The sequence below is a fragment of the Anolis carolinensis genome, chromosome 1 (genome assembly GCF_035594765.1).
Source record: "Anolis carolinensis isolate JA03-04 chromosome 1, rAnoCar3.1.pri, whole genome shotgun sequence".
Classification (NCBI taxonomy): Eukaryota; Metazoa; Chordata; class Lepidosauria; order Squamata; family Dactyloidae; genus Anolis; species Anolis carolinensis.
Genome location: NC_085841.1, coordinates 69,062,393 through 69,087,238, shown reverse-complemented (window position 1 = coordinate 69,087,238; position 24,846 = coordinate 69,062,393). Strand labels below are relative to the sequence as shown.

At 40.6% G+C, this 24,846-nt stretch overlaps 1 protein-coding gene across 5 annotated transcripts in view; it reads left to right on the top strand.

Moving 5' to 3' along the window:
• qki (QKI, KH domain containing RNA binding) overlaps positions 1 to 22,940 on the top strand; it is a 183,095-nt gene extending 160,155 nt beyond the window's left edge. For 4 of the 5 annotated variants that reach the window (XM_003215756.4, XM_008123135.3, XM_008123123.3 and 1 more), the window contains one exon: positions 472 to 8,004. In XM_003215756.4, coding sequence (XP_003215804.1) covers positions 472 to 488 — 17 coding nt within the window. In that variant the 3' untranslated portion in view covers positions 489 to 8,004. Of the gene's footprint in view, positions 1 to 471 lie in introns of all 5 variants that reach the window. The other variant, XM_062976478.1, reaches the window with a different exon arrangement.
• The last annotated feature ends 1,906 nt before the right edge of the window (positions 22,941 to 24,846 follow it).

Here is a 24,846-nt window from a genome sequence, read left to right as displayed (position 1 = left end):
TCTTTAAATTCATTTCTTTTAACAATCAGTTATTAATAATCACATTCATCATTACTAGTTGCTTTGATGCTTGCACATGGGAGAATACTAATGCTTAATAGCAGTCAGATACTGATGCAGTGCACTGACTGTTCTAAATTCTTTTAGCGAGTTCCAGAAACTGTTCATTTTTTCCCCTTTCATTGACTGCTACTAACCATTAGTTTTTGTATTTTTATTTCTATTTTTCCTTGTTAACCAGTTTTGTGGGAGTGGGCTTTTCCTTCATATGTTCAAATCATGATACATGTCTGTCATGATTTCTTATCGCATTTTGTAGATGGTGTCAAGCAGTATGTCAGAATTAAACATGCCTGTTTTTATTAGTTGTGATTAGTTTTCATGTTGTCATTAAGCCGTCACTAGCTGAAACTAATCTCTTCTCTATCTTTCTTTCTTTTTTTGTTTTGTTTTTTGTTCCTAACCACCCAGCCGCCACCGGCAACTAACCTATGACCTTCTGACCTCTGAACTCTTCACCCAATGATGACCTGACCATGCCTGCCTGCTGATCAGTTAACTGGTAATCGCCTTTGCTTGCCTGTCTTCAGTGCAGCGAGCTGAGGCACTTGTCCGTTCGTCTTACCATCTAACAAAAAAAAAAACAAACAAAAAAGACAAAGAATTTGTTGTCCTCCAACTCAGCTTTTTTTCCCTGTTTGGGTGAAAGTGGTTCTAGAACCTGCACTGAATAGTAGTAAAGCAATAAGGTCCAATTCATCCCTCCGCACTGATCATCTTTTAGTGTCCCACCCTAAACGAATGGTAAGAAGGGCCTCGCAAAAGAGAAGGAGGCAGATGTCCCTTAACTCCCTGATGACAGAGGCAGTTACTGTGAGACTTCTAGGAATCTTTTTCTTCTCATAAAGAAGTCAAAGCTCTCTTTGAATGTACTGTATGATGATGCGTCATGCATGAACCTTCTTTGGTCAGGGATGTCATTGGTGAAGGGATTCCTAAAAGTATTCAAAATTTGACATGGAGTTTAGTCACTACCAATGCCCTCAAAGGGCAGAAGATGCAGCCTTTTTTATATTACCTGCCAAATTGGGTGTTTTTAAGATTTAAAAAAGTGCCATGAAAGATAGGTTACTGAATTTTTGAACTACATCAATGCATAAACAAAACAGCAACACTATTCAACCTAATCCTGAAATGCAGTTCGTTTCACTGTTCATAAATTTCCTTAAAAGATTACACAATTACAAGGTACATGCATTATGTATCACATTACTGGGCAAACTGTTCAAATATTTTTTTAAACCTCCCTGTATAGAGAAAATTCATAAGGATGTAAAAGCCATGCTTGCCTATTTGCTGTATACATGTAATGAAATTGTAGATAAAGTGTAGTGCATTGAAACAAATTGAAAAAAGTAGATACTTTTACTATACAAGGGTGCTGGTGCAGAAAAAATATATTTTTGGAAATGTAGCATTTTATACTTTCAAGTGTTATAAAAAAGAAAAAAGAACAAAGAAACCCTTTATTTCATTAAATGATTTTTTCTGGTGGTTGTCGAGAAACAAAAGACCAAAAGAGCCTTTTTGTCTTTATTTTTTATTTTTTAAGTATTGGAATAAGTATAAAGAAAAGAAAGTGCCTTATTTTCTTCATGATCATTTAGTCAGATGTCTTGTATAATCAGCTCCTCCCTCAGACAGCAAGTTAATGCATGCCACTCAGTCGCCCAGTATGTGAAATGAAGCTGTGAGGAAAGACAAATGAGTTGACCATTTAAATTACCTGGTTTTTGCCATAGCATAATGCAACTTGGAAAGATCCTAAACTGTGAAATAGAAGTTTTCCACCAATAGCCAACCACAATATTTTTGTACCATGTTCCCTTTCAGTTGTAGACAATATATTTTTATAGTACTTGTTCAGCCTTAAACCAAAGGGTTCTAAGATGCAGTCTCATTTTTTAAAATTTGAAGTATTTGTTTATAGTATTTATACAGTAGCAAGTATTTCATTTCCCCCTCTTCCATTCATAAGAGTAAGTTGTATTGTGTCCATTTAAAATAGATGCAGGAAAATACAACAGAACTTGAACTTGCTACAAGATACTGTTGTCTGTGACGAAAGCAAACATTCAGACAACCAATTTTTGAGGATGCTTCTAAGTTTCTTTGTGTTTCATTTATCATGCCAAATAAGGTACACAGTGCATAATTCTCATCAAACTCATACTTGATGAATGTTAACTGCTGGTTGCGCTTTACTAAAAAGAAAAAAGTATTAAGTTCTTCAAAGCCTAGCTGTGTTTCGTTTTGAATTTTAAAATGGTTTACATAGCTGGGCTACTGATGATAAACACTTTACGCACAAAGGTGAGGTATAAAAATGATCAAGTAGTCAAATGCTAATGGTCTTGAACCAGATTTGGCAAAGATCAGGTGATAAATTGCCCCCTCCATTGTGTCAACTTATTATTCTAAAAATGTCACAGCTTGCAAAGCAAAGGTCAATAGTAAGTGAGGTAAGAGGGCTTTTTTTGAAAAGCACCTTCATGGTGACTTTATCAACATTGTCTCACCTGGAAAAAAGTATCAGTTTATTTACTATGCAATAAACATCCATCCTTTTGTACTCAGCTAGCTTTTCTTTTATCCTGCCACTGGCTTTGTCTTCCTGTTACACATGGGGTTTTTCTTTTTTTTTTTTTTTTTTTTTTTTCTTTGGTTTGACTTTCAGTATATGCTGTGCCATTTTGATTTTTTTGTTTTGTTTGATTGATTAAACTTGCGACACTCAAAACATTTTGGAGAGAGAATTGCTAAAACATTACCAGTATTTGATCCAGTTTCATCTCAACTATGATAAACCTGGACATTTTTAGATGCTGATCAAAGGTCTCTTCTTGGGATAAGTGTGACTTTTAAAAGTAATGTTTGTTCTGAAAAAGAGTTTGAAGACTTAGTTGACAACATTTTGATCAACTTAAAAGCATGACTTTTGAAATCTCTGAATGCCTTGGTTCTCAGTATTATCATTTTTATGAATTTTTCTTCATTAAAATATGTAGTTTTAAGTCTTTTTTCTGACAGTATTATGTAATTTTTTTAGAGTGGGTATATGGGAGTGTCACTTGTATGTAACCGTACAGATGACATGTATTTGTCTATTCCTTTATCTTAGTTTGATGCTATGTATGTACCATAACCAACCTATTGCCTATGAGAAACATGTAAGATAATGTATTTACAGCCATTGTTACAAGTTTATAATGTATTTTTCTATCTTGTTTTATATGTATGTTATATAACATTCAGAAGAATTTTTTTCCTGATTGAGAAAAGGATACAAAATGCAAAACCCACAATTTTGATAACTGAGAATTGCCAATTGTTTTGCAGTACTTTATTATTATATTGGGAGTGTTGTCTTTCTTGGGCTTTTAGTTAGCTACTAAATTGAATACATTTAGACATATTTGGATTTTAGTTGGGTTTTTACATAGCTTGCATTTTAATTCTTTGGTTCTTTGCTGTTTCTATTAACCCATAGCATTATTTTAATAAATGTTATAATACCAACCTACTAACTCTGGACTATGTTGGTTTATTAACAATTACATGTTTAATTAAAAGAAACAAGGAAAGACAGAAGAATGTAAAGTCTTGAGTACTTGGACTAACACTGAAGAACGTGACCACGGATAACACAGCGTGACTTGTTTTATGTTGTTTGTTTGGCTGACATTCTGCACACTACTATTAAACTGGCTTTGGTCATTCTGGCCTCTTACCTTGTGGGTATGTGCCAGTAACGTTGGGAACAAGTAGAATTATTGGAGGTATTCTTCTTGTAGAGTCTTGCCACTTGCCTTTCAGCATCTGCATTACTAATTCCACATTTTCCTTCTTTGAAATAATCTCTGTCAGCTCACACAAAAGGGCAGATACCATCATATTGGTAAATCATATGGTGTGCCCAGAAAAACCAGTTTGATTCTTTGTTGAGCCATTCTGAAGTTACACAATTCATATAATTTGAAATCTTCTGAATAAAGAGAACACTTGACCATGTCAATATCTAACTGTTAAGCTAAAACACAAACATAATGAAAAATCATCATCAATTAATGGCAATATCTTCTTGTTTCCATAATACATGATACTACACTACCCTATATGTTCATGTATAAGTCTAGAAATGTTAGTCAAAAAATCAATTCAAAAAACTAAGTTTGTTTTATGTAAAAATACTGTATCTTAACTCTTTTTAAAGAACCATTCCCTTTTCTAAGAATAGTGGTGAAAGGTAAAAGCTTAGTCTGTCCTAGGAGAACTAAAAAGATGCATTGGTCCCCCTACTTTTTCCACCTACTTTTGGCCTTTTTGAATGCCTGTTGAGAAAATTATGGTGGCAGCCAAGGGCTCCTGGTCCCCTAAGGTGACACTGGTACTTTCCCCTTCCAAGGAATAACTCTTAACTTGCTCATGTATTGCATCAAAATCCATAATTTTGGCCCCAAAACCTGCCCTCGACTTATATAATAAGGGTCAGCTTAGACATGAGTATATGTCTCACTATTCCTAAAGGTGTACAAGTTGCAGGCTTTAAATCACACAACTCTCAGGTAAATGCACTGACTTCAAGCAGATTACTCCCCAGTAAACAGTTCAAATTTTGTATCTTTAACTTCTAGGATTCCAGATTTCAATCCCGTTTAGTACAAAGGAATCCAGAATCGTATAAAGTCAAAATAAGTCATTTTTAACAATTATTTAAAATACAGCAAACCTCATATAGAAGTAACTGTCCTAAAATTATTTGCTATGTTTATTCTCATGGTTGATTATAACAACCAAGTACAGAAGTCATTGTAATAGCAATCTAAAAACTTTGTTTTAACATTTGTTAAAACCATTGTTTCTGTGGTCAGTTCATCTATTTTTAAGTTAGCGCTATTTTGTATATTTCTGGCAGTTTTCTTCACCGTAAAGCCTAGTATTTGTTTGAAATCCATTCCTTTCCATTGATAATGAAGAAGCCAGGCCCTTATATTTTAAGAATGAAAAGAAAAACCTGTGAAGGTGATATTATGTTTTTTTCCTTTCCTTTTTGTTTTAAAATAAGAGGCAAAGCATGGTGTCCCGAACCCCCTCCCATCTTGTTTTTCAAATCTTGGCAAGATTTGTTTAGAGGGGATTTGTCTATGCCTTCTTCTGGAGCTGAAAGAATGTGATTTGTGAATGTCACACAGCGGGTTTCCATGTCCATGTGGAAATTCAAACCGTGAGCTTCACATAATTCAAACCACTATACTACTCTGGCTGCCCCGAGGATCCTGGAAAGCAATTTTCCATATTTTTGCTTCTTCCTCACATGTTTTAGGCCTAGGAGAATGCATTAGATGTTACTCACTCTTTCTGTAAAATATGCAATAAATCGATAGTCTTGGTTTTTAGTTTATGTCACATTAAACGCTAGTACAAATTGATATATTACAATGTAAACACAGGTGCCTTACCAACTAAAGATAACATAAAATAAAGATAACATAATGACGTAAAATGAAAATTGCCAAAATACTATGCTCAGGCATACTTGAGGGTTTTTTTTTTTTACTAAAGCTTAATATTAATAATTATCAACATGCCCTCCTAAATTTTGTTTGCATGCAATAAACATAGAGTTTAAGCAAATTTTATAATTGCAATTTATGATTCACTTCAATCTCCTTAATAACATTATAATCATTAACCTTTTCCAGTTCAATAAAGGTTAAAAGTTTTGGGATAGCTAAAATCCATAGTTGTGTGCACATTTGAAGTTAGAACCAGTGTGGATTAAAATGCATAGGATATAGGCAGGAATTTTCAACAGCCACCATGCCTGTTTCTTAACAAAGACCAAAAAACTAAGCCATGCACAATATGGAAGAAATATATTTAAGTCCAGGAGCAGCATAGTGGGATGCCAATTTGGTAGACCCTTCTGATTTGGAAAAACCTGCCCCTCAGAACATTTGAAACATTCCCGTCAGCCCTTTACTCAACATCCCATCTGTATAGATACTTGAGCTGGTATCTTAATAATAATGTATGTAATGTAGAATGTCAGTCAAATTAAAATTATCATATGAAGATTTGATTTCAATCCTATGTCAACTTGCCTAAAAGCAAGCCCAATCCAATTCACTTGAGCTTTTGAGCAAGCATGTGTGGCATTATAGTGGTTGTGAGGTTTTGAAGATCATTAATTAAGTTTAGAAGCCTAGTCCTTTTGGAAAGAAACCTATGACTTACAATTATTTTTGGCCTCCATTTATCAATAGTAGTAGTAGTAGTGGTAGTAATTTATTACCCTCCTCTCCCTGTGACTCGAAGCTATCATTAAAACAAGATATAAAACATTATAAAATACATATACCAAGATACACAGTTAAAATACAATTAAAATCTACTAATAAAATCCAGATTAAAATTCACAACTTAAAATTGACTGGGTAGACCTGCTGGAAGAGATGGGTTTTAATTTGCGTCTTAAAGTCTGACAGCTAATATAGCTGTTGGAAGTTCTTCTGGCAGGTCATTCTATAATTTTGAGGCAGCTAATGAAAAGGTCCTCTGGGTGACAATTGCCAGTTGGGTTTTGGCAGGCTGCAGTAGATTCCCCCCCCCCCCCTCCGGAGAAAGTGATTCTGCAGGTAACCTGAACCGAAACCATATAGTATGTTAATTATAGAAAATGTTTCTTTTAAAATAAACAAATAAAGAATAAATAAAACTATTCAAAGAAGTAACTGACTGACACATTACATACCAGAGATAGAGATATATGGTTGGCTCCTTCCATTCATAGAAGTTGGTTTCTAGAGGAGACTTCATGTTGGAGTAAGTGTGAAGCAATTTTTGCTGATTCTCTTTTGCCCTGTAGTTCTATTTAATGACATTCATACTCAGTCATCAGGAAAAGTGGGGTACAGCACAAAGACTGTAGCCAGAAGGGGGAACCTGATAAAATTGCTGTCCTGACCACTTCTTCGAGAAGCAACTCAATATTGCAAAAATAAATGTGAGAACTAACCTATATTTAGCATCGTTAGCAGAAAATACCATAGAAATGGTATTGATTTCTGAATATTAAAGTAACCCAAAAGTCTTTCAAAAATGAATTACAGCATCTGGTCTTTAAGTGAAGTAGTAGATACTCTTTTAAGAACTTTAGAGTTTTATTTTCAGATGACAACCTTCAATGTATTGTCTGGGAGGTGCAGAAGAACCACTGATATAATTTCTATAGGAAATGCAAATGTAGAGCCATTTAGTGAAAGTATGGCAGTTATTTTATACTATATATATGTTGACACATGTTCCTAAAATAATACACATTGCATGGGATAAAAATAGGACCAAAGTTTAAAAACTGATTTTGGCTACAAATTATGTATCTACTTGGGGTTTTCTTCCTTATACACAATATGTTCACAGTTGTCAAATCAGCATTTTATGTAATAATCAATTTTGAATCAAACTGGTTACAAAAGAACAGTGCTTCTAGTTCCTTTTACACTGCCAGCTCACTAACTGCAGGCATAAAAATTCTACCTTGAAATGGTTATTTGAGAAGCAGAAGGTGTTTTACTTGTGGTAATCACTACTGAATGCCAATTTTGTTGATGGTTGACTACTAGAAATTATCAGTACAAATTATTCCCAGGACAGAGATTTGCTTTTTTGAGAGTTGTTTTGTGCAAAAATGTTTGAATCATTTATTTATTTATTGTTTGTGCAACACAATGTACAGTTGGAAATAAATAGTGTTGCCCAAACATGTAAATAAAAAATGTAACACCTGTAAATTATGTGCAATAAAAAACTGGAAACATTACATATGCTTTATCCTCGAAAGCGAATTGACGTCTTTGAAGGGCTGCCATTTTATAATTTAAGAAGTCAAATATTTTCTGTATCAAAATGTATGGCAGAATAAAGAATGTACTTTTCACACTCTTTAACTGTCATTAATGATTTTACAAACCTAAAAAGATTCTAAATTTCTATATCTGGTCATCTGTTGAATACTTTTTTCACAGTTGAGAGAATAACTTTGTGTATACCAAAAGCAAAAAGTGAATATAAAAATATGCTCAAAATTAAAATAGAAAAATGAAGTGTGAAGCCCTGCATCAATGAGAAAATTTTGCATTATATCAAGGAGAATACTTGTGCTTTTACATGTTGGGAAAGATACATTAAGGTACTTACCAATAAAGTAGTAGTAATAATAATAATAATAATAATAATAATAATAATAATAATAATAATAATAATAATTTATTGCCTGCCTCTTCTTGCAGCTTGAGGTGGAATACAACTTCAGTCAAACTAGAGATAATCACCATTAAAAAAAGCCCATACAACAAGAGACAGAGTTAAAATCCACTGATCATATGCAGATTAGAGTTCACAACTTAAAATTGACTGGGATGAGTCTTCAGTTGTGGCTTAAATTCCAAATCCTGATCTAGCTGCCAAATCTCTTCTAGCAGGTCCATTGTGTGATGATTGCCAGTCGGGTTCTGGTAGGCTGGAGTAGATGCCCCTCAGAGGACCTCAGTGTCTTAAGGGGCGGATTGTATGGGAGAAGACTTAACTGTAGGTAATCTGGACCCAAACCATGTAGGGCTTTAAAGGTCAAAAACAACACTGTACTTTTCCCGGAAACGAATTGGCAACTAGTGGAGTGACTTTAGTATAGGTGCAATGTGCTCACTCCTGGATGTTCCTGTGACCAAGCTGGCTGTTGCGTTTTGAACTAATTGGAGTTTCTGAACTTGATACAGAGACGGCCCAATGTAAAGTGCATTGCAGAAGCCCAACCTTGAGGTTACCAGCGCATTCAGTGCCGTATTTAGGTCCTTGGATTCTAGGAAAGGGCACAGCTACCATATCAGCAGAAGCTGATAGCAAGCACTTCTGACCATAGCATCAACTTGGGCTAACATTTGGAGAGATGGATCTGAGAGTTCTCCCAAGCTGCAAACAAGTCTTTGAGGGGGATTGTAATTACATCCAAAACTGGTTGATACACCTCCATCTCTAGTTTAGAACCCTTAATGGCAAGTCCCTCTGTTTTGTCTGAATTCAGTTTCAATTTGTTTTTCCTCATCCATTACCTCTTCCAGGCATACATTCAGAGGAGACACACTATCCTTAGCTAGAGCTGTTTTTGAAGACATAGAGAAATGTATTTTGGTGTCGTCAGTGTACTGATTGCACCTTGCCTCATGCCTTCAGAAGATCTCTTCCAAAAGTTTCATATAAATGTCAAAAAGCATTGGGAATAGAATAGAGCTCTGTGGGATGCCATATAACAGCTTCTTTTTTGAGGAGCAGCTTTCCTCAAGCACCACCATCTGGAACCTGCCTGTCCACTGTGGCACAGTGCCTCTGATTCCAACCCCCCCCTCCCCCCCCCCCCCCGGCGTTCCAGAAAGATAACATAGTTGATGGTATCATCAAAAGCCGCTGGGAGATCTAAAAGCACCAACAGAGACACAAACCCCTTGTCAGTATTAGAGATCATCCACGAAGGCAACCATAGCAGTGTAAACTCTGTATCCTGGTTTGAAATGGGTCGTGAATGTATGTGTTATCAAAGACTTCCTGGAGCTGGAGAGCAACTGCTTTCTCAATTACCCTACTCCAAAAAGGAAGGCTAGACACTTGTCTGTAGTCGAGTCCAGGGGATCCAGGGAGGGCTTTTTCAGCAGTGATCTAACTTCAGCTTTTTTAAAATGATGGAAAATTTCCTGCTTTAAGAGATGCATTGATAATTCATTGTACAGTAGCGTCTCACTTATCCAACATAAACAGGCTGGCAGAATGTTGGATAAGCAAAAATAAGGAGGGATTAAGGAAAAGCCTATTAAACACTAATTACGTTAAGATTTTACAAATTAAGCACCAAAACATCATATTTTACAACAAATTGACAGAAAATGCAGTTCAATACACAGTAACGTTATGTAGTCATTACTATATTAATTTAGAATCAAAACATCGCAATGTATTGAAAACACTGACTACAAAAACGTTGACTACTAACAAATTGACTACAAATTAAGGTAGAATTACATAAAATGAACTTACAGGAACAACGTTGTCAAAATTAAATCCGTAAAAAGTTCAGTCCTTGCTGTCTAGAGAAACAGTTGTGGATCTGGGCGGGAGGCAGACTGCGTTGGATAATCCAGAATGTTGGATAAGTGAATGTTGGATAAATGAGAATACTGTATTTGAAATCTAATTGTATCTCCTTCCTGGATGACCAGCCAAGAGCGGCAGGGAGCGAGAAAGCAGGTTGTCCTCCTTATTTGCCCCAACAGTTTGTCCACATCAACAATACTCATTTATCCCACTCACAAGAGTTGCTGAATACCTCATCGTTGACCTCTGCTCCAATGATGGCATCTAAGCCAGCTCTTATGGGAGAGATTTTATCTGCGAAAGTCACTAAACTCTGATTGAATGCTGCTTACTGGAAGTACCATACCTGAACATTTCCCTTATTTTATGATGTACAGTTCGCTGAATATAAAACTTTTTTTACATACATTTGGAATTGTTGGGGTTTTCTTTTACTATCCCTCTGAATGTTCAAAGAATTTGCATTAAAATATTTCTTTTATTTTCTTTGTTGTGTTGCTGGTCGGTGTGCATGTGGGGGTGGTGGGATATTTTGGAATCTTTTTCAGCCTCAAGCTGAAATGAATGTTTGGCTCCTTGTAGTCCAAGTTGCTTTTTCTTCCTTTACTATACTTCTTTAGTTTTCCTAATTCTGTAGTTCTGGTCTTCAGATTTGCATCATTTCCCTGGTGTCCTCTCATGCTGTTTTGCTTGACTGTTTATTCCATTCCCAACTGACACTATTTCAGTACAGTATTCTTAAACCCACTCATGTACTGAACAGTGCTTGCTGCCTTGTTCAGGACCATTCTCCCTTGCCACTCCCCTTACATCATGATTCTCGTCATAGATATTTTATCCGGTGCTACAGTCATTAGTTAACAATGACTGGAATCAGTTTTGTGCCCTGCATGCTGGCAGCATGGTAGTAAACTGCATTCCTGAAATAATAAAGGAAAGAGAAAACAGTTCAGAGGCAACTCAGTCTTGTACCGATCGTCAGGCTTCTGTGAGCACCATATTTGTCACAAACGTGTCATGGAAAATCCATTATCCCAGTATGTTCAGTCACTACATTATGTATATCAGCCACTGTCTTTTCCCTGTTATTTTGATCAGCATTCTAACCCCACAATTTATCTGAGCATATTAGTTCATACTCTAGACCAGACTTAGTTCAGTTGCTTTCCATTATTTGGTTTCCCCAATCCGTCATGTTCATCATTATAGTAAGTCATAAATGTTTCTAACTTAAAGAATACAGTGTTCCCTTACTACTTTGCGGTTCACTTTTCACAGATTTGCTATTTCGTGGTTTTTCAATAGCCTCTAAAAGACTATTATAAATCATAAAAATTTACAATTTACAGCTTAAAGAAGGGAGGAAGGAGAAGGGAGAGAAAAGGAGCCCAAGCGGCAACAGGAGGAGAAGGAGGTGATTTATCAACACACGATTGGTTGATAAAGACTAAAAATAGTGTATAACTACTAAAATAATGTATAAATATTAAAATAAATATAGTGTCCCTACTTCGCGGATTTCCACTTATTGCAGGTGGTCCTGGAACCTAACCCCCGCGATAAGTGAGGAAACACTGTATATACTTTATTAAGTGTCTTAACCATGACCTGTTGAGGCACTGATTTTAGAATAGATTTGGTATAGACATTTAAAATAATAATGAACCTCCTTTTATTGTTGTTGAGTAGTTGAAACCACGGGTACATCAAGCAGTGACTTGATAACAAGTATGTAATCCAGATACAGAACAAATAGGGTTGAATGCAATGCTTTCTGCAATGTCTTTACTCCTCCTGGAACATCTTTGTGTGTGAGAGACAGACAGACTCCACACTTCCCTGTTCAAGACTCCACAAATTATCTGCAACATTTATAATAAAAGTGAGTTCTTTTTGTTGCATGTCTTCAAGTCTTCAGTTTATGGTGATCCTAAGATGTACCAATCACAGTGTTTTCTTGGCAAGATTTGTTCAGAGAGAATCACCCAGTGGTTTTCCATGACTAGGAGGGGATTTGAACCCTGGTCTCCAGAGCTGTAGTTTAAAGCTGTACAATGTGTTAACGTGGTGAGTTAAAATCAGTTCACAGTTTCTTAATTCTTGAACCTGATACTCCGATCTTCAGTGAGTTCTGTTTTACTGGAATGTTTTATCATAACAAAGAGTATAGTATAGTATGTGACAAAGTGTCACATGAATTTTCTAGGAACTTGGTTAGAGTACAATTTTTCCTCTTTTTTAAGAGTAGAAGTGGTGAAACATTGAAATGCTGTCTTCCCACACATAAACATCTTGCTGCATGTGACACACCTTGGCAATTCTGGTGCAGGTACAGTATTGATAACATGGCTATAAAGTTTCCAAAATCAGCATAGATAACCAGAGGATCTCTCTACATGTATTGCAAATAAAATATGCTCTCATAACTTAAATGTTTTCTAATGCTGTCTGATATCCTCTGTTGCAATCACTAGAATAAAAGAAAAGCACTTTAGGTGTTACTTCATTATATCTGGCCATTAGTTTGACAGACTAAAAAGACTAGTTCTCTGTGCTCACCATTCCAACTCAAGATGTAAGAAGCAACTGAAATTTGACACACTGTCCATCTTCTTGTTTCTATGCCTGCCTACCTCTGCCAGGTTCCTGTGCCTCATTGACTGTCCTTCTGTAGGTGTCATTCTTCAACTGTAGGGATTGGGGTTTCATAAAGAGCTGTTGGAAGTGCAAAATGGATGGACATTTTCATGACAAAAACAGCATCAATTCTCAAGATGTAGCAGGCAATAATAATAATAATAATTTATACCCTGCCACCATCTCCCCTGGGGACTTGGGGCGGCTTACATGGGGCAGAGCCCGAAAAATACAATCAAGCAAAAACAGCATACATACAATTCACAGGATAATAAGATAAAAAAACCAAAATACAATATAAAACAGAGATATTATAATAGTTAATAATATCAGTGAACCACGAAGTTCTGTTGTCTACATAGGTGGAGGAACTGAAACATCTATGCAAGAGTACAATGATGAGATAAAATGCATAGATAAAACTAGGGGCCTAATAAAATGCTGGATAATACCAGAGATGTGTAATCTTGGCGATGCATTATATAAAGCTCTAAAACTACATGTCTAAAATTTGTCACAATCTAGTCTGTTCTTTAGAGTCTACTATGTCTCAATTTTTTTCTACAAGTGTGTCAATTTTTAAAGGGTACAAAAATGCTGATTTCCCATTGCAAACCAATAGGGAAGGACTGGTAATCTGAATTTCCAAATTTCAGATTTGGGGCTTGGATTACTTTGGATCTATTCATATCTGGATCAAATGGGGATCAGATCGGAATTCCTGATTTAAGCACCAAATCTCATACTTAATCCTAATTAATGAGTAATCAATTATCTACTGTCTGCTTGCACAGCAAAAAGAGGATCTGCTATTTGATAGTCACAGAAACAACTGCTTAACTATGGCAGCTTAGTCATTGTTCTGTCTTCTAATGTCAGTTGAAATAGAGCATCAAGATTCTTCTGGAAAAAATAGTATCTGTCTCACCAATTATTGACTTCCATAATCACCTACTCACCCAATACACAGGGAAAGCAGCCTGTGTGGTTCCTACTCTCTTTGGTGAAGCTGAAGATTTGTTCCAATAAGTGATTTTTTTCATAGCATGAAATAAGAAGCTGAAAAAGCCAAAAACTATATGGAGAAGATTTTTGTCTTCTGTCTTCTCAAATAATCTGAATTTAGGGTGATCCCAAAAACGCATTGCATTTTCTTAGGAAGGAGTACTCAAAGGTAGTTTTGCAGTTCCTTTCTCTGAAACAAGCTGCTATAAATTAAGAGAACAGCTGTTACTGGAAAACCATGGATTGCAAGGTAGGTGATTGTTTCTAAACAAGTATACCAGTATAAAAAAAGAAAAGGTCCAGTAAAGGAATCTGTTTCTTCTGACTCCTTTATAATATTTAGACTTCGATGACCAGTTTTTGGACATTACAAATGCCCAATTTAAAAATACTAGACACTTCATAAGGGTTTTGTAGCAATAGATGTTCATTTTTAAAGGAAAGGTAGCACCGAATAATAACACAAGGAAATGATGAACTATGTGGTCAAAGAAAGATATGAATCAAAATTTCCCACATCTAAGCTAATTCAGAATTAAGTCTGTTCCAGGGATCTGACGTGCACACACAGGTCTGTGTACACTTCCCTGCTTGGCTGGACTTCATGGTTCAGAAGATGAATTGAGTCTTTGTGTTTATATGTGTTTCAAAGTAATTATATCTGAACATGAGAGGCAACTGCAGGGCATGGCAGCCGGCAGAAGTATTTTGGTTGGAAAGTTTTTAGTGATGGAATGACGTTGGCACTGATCAGAACCAACAGGCCAGGCAAATTTGATGATACATGAAGTGAAAGGGGTAGGTTGTTCCTATTGTTATCATGTTGGTATGAATGCATACAATCAACTGGCATACTAAAAATTACCAGTTAGACTATAACTTAATGCTCACCCATCCAACAATGGTAGCTTGGAGTTCAAAGAGTTGTCCAAAAAGTACCATTTCCAAATTCTAGCCACTTGAAGGACTACAACCAAACTGAGGGGGCAGTTTGTTTATATTGAATTAACTTTGCCATCTTGTTATTAGTCAGGAATGTAGCAGGGTTTCATGAAGTTCCTGTGTTTTCCTGAAAAGGGTAGATCTTTTGTGAGTGTTTCCAAACACAAAATTTCAAACTATCTTCAAGCCTTCAACCTAATGCCTCACAAAACACCTGGTGGACATTCTCAGCGAACTTCTCTTGAAGGCAAGAAATTTATTTGGATATGGCAGCAGCAGGCAAAGCCCAGGTTTCTCATGAAGCAGGGAAAATTTAAAGGTACTGGGGGAGAGGAAGGGAGAAATAGCAGTGGCTAATTGAGTCAAGGCAAGCAAGCAACCTACCTCCCTCACCTTCATCCTGCTCAAAGGTTAGAAGACCTTAATGAAAAGCTTACATCTAATTCTACTATGAGGAATTTTAGACACTGCCTTTGTATGATTCTGACCTGCTTTTGTTCATAGATATCAAAATTATTCACACACGTGATTAGTCAATGTGCTTAACACTAAAATTATTCCCTTCATCCAGTTATTTTTTTTGGCATCCCTTTATTTCTGTATATGTTGCTAGCTAGCACTTCCACACTCCCCTTTAACAATTTTGAAGGACAGCCTCCTCAAACAGAGTACCTCCCAGATTTTTGAACATCAGTTTTTTCTTTGTGTACTCTGTGAATGCACACTAGTGGAGATAATTGTGCCTGCGCAGGCTCCAACAGAAACTCTTCCAAGCTGAATCTTTCAAATTTTGGCAGTAACCCCACCCCACATAAAAGACAGCCTTGTGCGCTCGCTCCCCAGTTCCTTTTTTCCACCGCAAAGCTCGCTTCAGAACCTTCCTCATGTCGACCACACGTTTCAAGAGATGCACCGTGTGTGCAGCTAAAATCCCAGATTCAGATGGCCATGCAAATGCTTTCTGTGTCTGGATGAAGGCCACGTAGTTGGTTCTTGCTGCCATTGCTTGGCCTTCACAGCCCAAGCCAGGAAAAACAGAGCAGCCCGGCTTAAGGCGCTCCTCTACCAAAGGTCTCTTGTGCCTGAACGCTCGACTTCCACCTCGGCTCCACAAAAGGCAAGCTCAATGCCCTCGAGAGCGTCAAAGATTTTGAAAACTTCCAAAGCCTTGAAGCCTCCCTGCACAGTGACCATCACTACAATATCGACCTGCTCAGGCAGGATTGGACCTTCCTTGACTTCGAGCTTGGTGGCATCGGTCCACACCCATGTGGTGTCACCTCCTTCGACATCGGTGATGAAGATTGCCTTTAAGAGGGCCCGTGTAGAAACACGCCGGGCCCAGTCGGATTCCGCAGCTTTCTACCCAATCCTTCCGACACTGGGGAAGTCCATGCGGGCACCCTTGAAGCAACCCCCAGCCAAAAAGCGCCTGGTTCAATAGTTCTCATCCTCGGCCTCTTCGAAGAAGGACGTCCCTTCCTCCTTGACCACCTCGGCCAGGAGGTCTTCCCCGATCCAACCGGCGCAACTGCAAAGATCCTCTTCTCAATCCCTGACCTGGCACTTGCCTGAAGGCGAAATCCAGGATTCACCCCACCACTCCACAGAGACTGTGGTCTTGGTGTCAGATCCAGAGACTCGGCCCCAGCAACCTCAGGCCCGCCAGGAACCTTTCCCGCCAGTGATAACTCCAAAAAGGGGTAGGCAAACAGCTTGTCTGACTAGAGCTGCACAACCCTCGGCTTCTAAAGACCCCAGACCTACCTCATCTTCCCTTCCGCTGGCCCTACCTCCTTCAGAGACTGTGCCACCCTCTCCTCTTCGGTTCCCCCAAGGAACTGAGGATGATGAGCAGGACAATGACCCTCCGGAATCCATACACTCCAACTCGGTCTTGTCCTTAGGCCTCAACCTCTCGCCAGCCCCAGAGGCCTACGAGGTTGATCCACCTTCTCCTACCGACAGTGTTCGTACTTTTGCTGACCAGATGGTCTGAATGGCTGGATCTAGAATAAAACAAACTTCAAAAGCTGTTAACAACCTTGCCTTTAAAAAGGTCCAGGCAGAGGCCTCTCCGGCCACGCTACTACCTTTTCTTCCGTACTTGCTGGATGTGATCCAGGCATTCTGGAAGACCCCGTCATCAATACCACTGACTTCAAAGAGGATCGAAGCTCGACTCTCTGGCTCACCATCAAATTCAGATGGCAAAACCATGGGCAACACCGCTGGTAAGATGATCACACATACGGTTGCCATTCGCTACCACTCTTGGCTGAGGTTCTCTGGTCTCTCCTCATCAAGGCAAGTTATAGAAGACCTCCCCTTCGATGCCTTGAGACTCCTTAATGCTGGCACGGACAATAAACTTAACCCAACCAAGACTTTAAAATCTTAGCGGCCAAGTGCGATGTACAACGACCGCATGCTCAGAGAACATGCTGGTACCACTAATGGTTCCTTAAATACTCTCACCAGCCCTTCCAACCACAGGGCTACAGACATGCCCCTAGGCTGCTCCAACAAAACCAGCAGCATCAACAACGCCACCAGCAGCAGCCGCCTAAACATACCAATTCACTGTACTCCCATTTGGTTTGGTGACGGCACGGAGGGTCTTTACCAAGGTCATAGCACCTCAGAAAACAAGGAATCATAGTCTTTCCCTATCTCAACGACTGGCTTCTTGTTGCACCCAACCCTGCTGTGTTGGAACTCCACGTCGCCCATACGCTCCAGTTACTGGACTCACTAGGCCTGCAATTGAATGCAAAAAAGTCAAATCTCATCCTGTTGAGAAAGATGAAATTCATAGGTGCCCTCTTCAACTCAGTGTCTCAAACGGCTTCCCTACCACCAGACAGATTTCTGGCCTTGCAACATGAGATTGCCACCTGCAAATACAGCTGCAAGTTACGAGCGTGATCCATCCAGGTCCTCCTTGGCCACATAGCCTCCACCATCCTCGTCACTCCCTTCGCCAGGCTGCACCTCATGCCACTCCAAAGGTGGTTCATCAACATCTTCAAGCCGGCTCGACACCCGAATTCGATCTACCTCATGGTACTGCAACGTATCCATCGGTTCCTATCCTGGTGGATGAGTTTTTCCAATGTTTGCAAGAGCCTACCATTCCATCCCCCCATGCCGTCGGTCACCATAACAATCGACTCCTCCAAGTTTGCATGGGGAGCACACTTAGGCAACCTCATGATTCAGGACCTCTGGTCCCCTCAAGAAAGAGCCCACCACATAAACTTTCTCAAACTCCTAGCCATTTACAAGGCTCTCAAAGCCTTCGCCCACCTCATCACACATAACACTGTCCAAATCCAAACAGACAACATGGTAGAGATGTATTACATCAACAAACTGGGCGGCACTGGATCGAGGAAACTAATGATCCTCTCCACCTGCCTGTGGCTCTGGTGCATACATCACAAGGTGTCCATCCTAACTCTACACCTCCCAGGCAACAACTTTGCCGACTCCTTGAGCAGGATGACAAAGTCCTCTCACGAGTGGCAGCTCGACTCGGAAGATTCTTCACTCCATCTTCAACGAGTGGGGATGGCCAACAATCAACCTCTTTGCGTCTCCTCAGAATGCTCAGCTACCTCAGTACGGGGTGAAACTATCCCCGGGAACAGCCCTGGGAGATGCCTTTCTCCTCGATTGGTTGGCAGAATGCCTCTACATCTTCCCTCCAATCCCCTTGATGCCGAAGAGACTGCAACTCGCCTTGACGTCGGCGATCCTCATAGCCCCCGCCTGGCCTCGCCAGCTATGGTACCTGGCTCTTCTCCAAATCTCAGGCAACCATCGACCCCTGCCACTCCTACCTCACCTCCTCACCAGACAGAATTTTATTTATTTATTTATTTATTTTATTTATATACCGCTCTTCTCCCCCAGGGGGACCCAGAGCGGTCTTACATAATGGCAAGATTAATGCCACATATAATACAAAATATAGTAAAACAAACGATCGTAAAAACACACTTAAAAACCAATATCATACCCCATTTAAAACAGTAAAACACTGTGTGGCCATTACAACAGGGCCAGTAGCATTGGGCCAAAAGTCAGAGCCAGACTGTATTCAATTACACATTAATCCAGCGAATACATCAGATTATATCAACCGTATCTTAGGATGGGCCAAAAGCTTGGTCCCACATCCAGGTCTTCAGCTGCTTCCTAAAAGACATGAGTGAGGGGGCTTCCCTAATCTCCCTTGGCAAGGAGTTCCACAGCCGTGGAGCCACCACCGAAAAAGCCCTGTCTCTCGTCCCTGCCAAACGCACCTGTGACGGTGGCGGGACCGAGAGCAGGGCCTCACTGGAAGATCTTAATCTGCGGGGCAGCTCATAGGGGGAGATACGTTCGGAGAGGTAAGTTGGACCAGAGCCGTTTAAGGTTTTGTAGTCCAAAGCCAGCACTTTAAATTGTGCCCGGAAGCTAACAGGCAGCCAGTGGAGCTGCTTCAACAGAGGAGTTGTATGCTCCCTGTACGGCACTCCAGTTAATAACCTGGCTGCGGAACGTTGGACTAGTTCCAGCTTCCGAACAGTCTTTGAAGGCAACCCCACGTAGAGCGCATTGCAATAGTCCAAACGAGATGTAACCAGAGCGTGGACCACCGTGGCCATGTCAGGCTTCCCAAGGTATGGGCGCAGTTGGCGCACAAGTTTGAGTTGTGCGAAGGCCCCCCTGGCCACCGCTGAAACCTGGGGTTCCAGGCTCAGCGATGAGTCCAGGAGGACACCCAAACTGCGAACCTGGGCCTTCAGGGGGAGTGTGACCCCATCCAGCACAGGCTGTAACCCTATACCCTGTTCGGCCTTACAACTGACAAGGAGGACCTCTGTCTTGTCTGGATTCAACTTCAATTTGTTCACCCTCATCCAGTCCGACACAGCAGCCAGGCACCGGTTCAGGATCTGGACGGCCTCCTTGGAAGCTGGAGAAAAGGAGTGATAGAGTTGGACATCATCTGCGTACAGATGACACCGAACTCTAAAACTCCGGATGATCTCACCCAGTGGCTTCATGTAGATGTTAAACAACAAAGGGGACAGTACTGAACCCTGTGGGACTCCACAAGACAATGGTTGTGGAGCCGAACAGCTGTCCCCTATCAATACCTTCTGGGTACGGTCCTCAAGGAAGGACTGGAGCCACTGCAATGCAGTACCCCCAAGGCCCATTCCCACGAGGCGACCCAGAAGGATACCGTGGTCTACGGTATCGAGGGCCGCTGAGAGATCCCGAAGAACCAGCAGGGACACACTCCCTCTGTCGAGCTCTCTGCGGAGATCATCCACCAAGGAGACCAAGGCCGTCTCAGTTCCATGCCCCGGTCTGAAGCCAGACTGTGCCGGATCCAGATAATCAGATGCTTCCAAGAATCTCTGGAGTTGCGAGGCAACCACGCGTTCCACGACCTTGCCCAAAAAGGGGAGATTGGAAACAGGCCGAAAGTTATTCCAATTAGTGGGGTCAAGTGATGGCTTCTTCAACAGTGGTTTTATTACGGCTTGTTTGAGGCCGGCTGGAAGTCTGCCTTCCCGGAAGGAGGCGTTCACCACCACTCTTACCCACTCGACCAACCCGCCTCTGGCTTCTTTAACCAGCCAGGATGGGCAGGGGTCTAGGATGCATGTGGTCGCTCTCGCTTCTCCAAGGACCTTGTCCACGTCCTCGGGTTGCACAGATTGAAATGAATCCATCAAAATAGGACAAGCAGGTGCTCTTGCTACATCTTCGGAGATTGCATCAACCGCGGCGTCAAGCTCGGAACGAATCAAAGCTATTTTCTTTGAAAAGAACTGGGAAAAAGCTTCACATTTCTCTGCCACATCATCTGTGGACGCAGTTTGAGGGGTGTTGTTAAGCAGCCCTCTGACAGTTCTAAAAAGCTCGGCAGGACGGTTTTTGGCTGCCTCAATTCTAGAACTATAATAGGTTTTTTTACAGCAGCCATTGCTTTGCAATATGTTTTCCTTTGGGCTTTAACCCGTTCTAAATTTGATTCGCTCCCTCGCTTTCACCACACACGCTCTAGACGCCTCGTCTCACGCTTCATCGCTGCCAACTCCCTGGAGAACCAGGGCGCTAGTTTAGCTCTGCGCATTGCGAGGGGCCGCTCCGGAGCGATCGTGTCTATTGCCCTGGCCATCTCCCCATTGTAGAGAGTGACCAGAGCATCAACAGAAGGGCCAACTTCTTCATCCCAACGTTCAGTCTCTTCACCTCTCAGCATGGAACATCTTGACATAACCTCTTTTCACCCTAACCTACAAAAAATCCTTCAGTCGGCCCATATGCCCTCCACAACAAGGGCTTATTCCTATAAGATTGCTCGGTTCCTTACCTTTCTTCAGTCCTGAAGTGTCTCAACCATCCCGCCATCGGTACCGACAGTCCTCGACTTCTTACTCACCTTAGCAGACCAAGAACTATCCTTGGCCTCCATTAAGTCTTACCTGGTGGTGTTATCATGGGCTTTCCAACAGCATGACCAACCCTCCCTCTCCTCCCACCACCTAATTAAGACAGTCCTAAAAGGATACACCAACCTCCGTCCGCCCATCCAACCCCCGACACTGGGATGGAGCCTCAAGCTTGTTCTTACTCAGCTCTCTGCCCCTCCATTTCATAGAATCATAGAACAGTAGAGTTGGAAGAGACCTCATGGGTCATCCAGTCTAACCCCCTGCCAAGAAGCAGGAAATCACATTCAAAGCACCCCCGACAGATGGCCATTCAGCCTCTGCTTAAAAGCCTCCAAAGAAGGAGCCTCCACCACACTCCGGGGCAGTGAGTTCCACTGCCGAACAGCTCTCACAGTGAGGAAGTTCTTCCTGATGTTCAGGTGAAATGTCCTTTCCTGTAGTTTGAAGCCATTGTTCTGTGTCTTAGTCTGCAGGGCAGCAGAAAACAAGCTTGATCCCTCCTCCCTATGTATTTGTACATGGCTATCATGTCTCCTCTCAGCCTTCTCTTCTGCAGGCTAAACATGCCTAGTTCTTTAAGTCGCTCCTCATAAGGCTTGTTCTCCAGACCCTTGATCATTTTAGTTGCCCTCCTCTGGATGCTTTCCAGCTTGTCAACATCTCCCTTCAATTGCGCTGGTGTCGGCTGACCTTCACCTCCTTTCCTGGAAAGTTGCTTTCTTTGTTGCTATCACTTCAGCCCGAAGGCCTGAATTGGCAGCTCTCAGGGTTGACGAACCCTACCTCTGTTTTCACCACGACTGGATGGTTCTCAGGACAGATATCATCTTCCTGCCTAAGGTGGTCTCCGCCTTCCATGTAAACCAGGACATCATCCTCCCTGCCTTTTTTCAAAACCCATCATCTCCTTTGGAAAAGAGACTGCACTCCTTGATGTTAGGAGAGCCCTTCTATTTTACAAGGACAGGATTCAGGGCACCAGAAAGACTGCCAGACTCTTTGTTTCCTATGCCCCAGATAAGATGGGAAATCCAATCTCATTCCAGAGACTTTACCACTGGATTGCAATAGAGCTCGCATACCAGCTGGTTTGCCGCCCTCCTCCCCTCCTCGGTCTGACCAAGGTCTACAAGGGCCTTGGCAGCATCTACAGCATTCCTCAGGGGGATCCCTCTCGACTCCATGTGCAAGGCAGCTATATGGTCAATGCCTTTGACCTTTGTTTCCCATTACAGGATAGACTCCAGAGCCCACAGAGACTCTGCCTTTGGCAGATCGGTCCTCTCCTCCTGCATTTCTTGATGACTTTTTCTTCCTTTCCCTCTTTCAAAGAAAAAGACCAAAGACTCAAAGTTCAATCTTTTCTAATATGTTTATTGTTCAAAGAAAAGAGAAGAGAAAGAAAAGCTTTGTTCCCCTTTAAGGGTTGTGACATCATACTGATCCATCAAGGTTACACTCCGCCTTCACGGAAGGCCTATTTTGCTTCTCCCACCTGTTGTGGTCCTCACACTTCACTACTGAGACTGTTGTATGAGATGATACACACTACCTCCTCAGCTGTACTTGGGTGGCCACAGTACCCCTGAGCGTACTGTTGATTGCATACATACATTTCACTGATGTGGGCCTTTTAACTTGCACTGTTATTACAGTGATTTGTGCCTTAATAAATACAGTGTTCCCTCACTACTTCGTGGTTCAGTTTTTGCAGATTCGCTGTTTCGCGGTTTTTCAATAAACTCTAAAAGACTATTATAAATAATAAAAAAATTACAATCTACAGCCTAAGGAAGGGAGGAAGGAGAAGCCAAAGGGAGAGAAAAGGAGCCCAGGCGGCACATGATTGGTTGATAAAGACTTAAAATGGTGTATGACTACTAAAATAATGTATAAATATTAAAATAAATATAGTGTCCCTACTTTGTGGATTTTCACATTGCAGGTGGTCCTGGAACCTAACCCCAGCGATAAGTGAGGGAACACTGTAATATGTTTGGACATTCACCTCATTGTTGGGTTTGCTCTGTCCCACTAGCCTGCACTTTAGCTTGCTAGTCTCCACTAGTGTGCATTCACAGAGTACATGAAGAAAAAGGACAGGTTGCTTACCTGTAACCATGTTTCTTCAAGTGGTACTCTGTGAATTCACACAAACCTGCCCTTCCTCCCCTCTAGCAAACCTCTTCCTTTCTCGTCACCTTTGCAGTGCAGGAACCGGGGAGCAAGTGCCCAGGGCTGACTTTTATGCCCTGCAAGGGGGAAGGGGTTACCACCAAAATTTGAAAGATTCCACTTGGAAGAGTTTCCGTTGGAGCCTGCGCTAGTGTGAATTCACAGAGTACCACTAGAAGAAACATGGTTACAGGGAAGCAACCTGTCCTTCTCTCAGCCCTACCCAACATGGCTAGGAATGTTGGGTGTTTAGCTAAAACATTTATACGAGATCTGTTTAAGAAAGGGTGATTTTCATGTAATCTAATCTCAGAGCTCTACTTGAACTGAGATTAATTTCTTGAGGGCCACAGGCAGACAGACTCACTGTAACGTGTTAAGCAGAGGTGCTTGTGGTTTTAATCTTCATAAATTCTTGATCTGTACTCTCAAATGTACAATAGAGTCTCATTTATTTATTTATTTATTTATTTATTACATGCATTTATACCCCGCCCTTCTCCCCGAGGGGACTCAGAGCGGCTTACATTCTGCCACGAAGGCCAGCAACAAATATACTATAAAAACAAAACAATTAAAACATGATAAAAACATGATAAAAAGTATACAAAAATTAAAACGCTGCAAAGCAGCGATATTGCACCATCCTCAGTCATTCACTACTGCTACAATTACAGATTTGCGACCTGATTACAACAGCCAATGAGCTTATTCGCTGGGCGCAGAGCCAGCACATTTTTGTTGTCAGTGTTTTCAATATATCGTGATATTTTGGTGCTAAATTCATAAATACATTAGTTACTACATAGCATTACTGCTTATTGAACTACTTTTTCTGTTAAATTTGTTGTATAACATGATGTTTTGGTGCTTAATTTGTAAAATCATAACCTAATTTGATGTTTAATAGGCTTTTCCTTAATGCCTCCTTATTATCCATCATATTCGCTTATCCAATGTTCTGCCGGCCCGTTTATGTTGGATAAGTGAGACTCTACTGTATGTGCAAATCGGAACTTGGCTGCATCTAATTGTACATCTCTGAAAGTTGCAGTGTACTTCTCAATAAAGTACAAATGTTAATAGGAGAGGAAAAATAAATACTTTGAAAAACCTTTTTTAATGCATGTTGAATATAATGAGTTACCCAAAATCGGAAACAATAATTCTCAAAAGAGTGATGAAGGGTTCATTAGGTATACACACTGCTGCAGCCTACCCAGTACTTCAACCTATGAATTGGAAAGAAACCCACCTTCCCTCGTTTTAACAAGAAATATTAGTATTTATGGCATCTTTATATGTGTGGGTTTGGCTCATAAGTGTACTCAATGAACCAAAGTCTTGTTTTATCATTAAAAGCCCACCTCTAATTTAGTGCAAAAAGCTTTAGTCAAGAAAAGAGAACTAAAACCCAACAAAA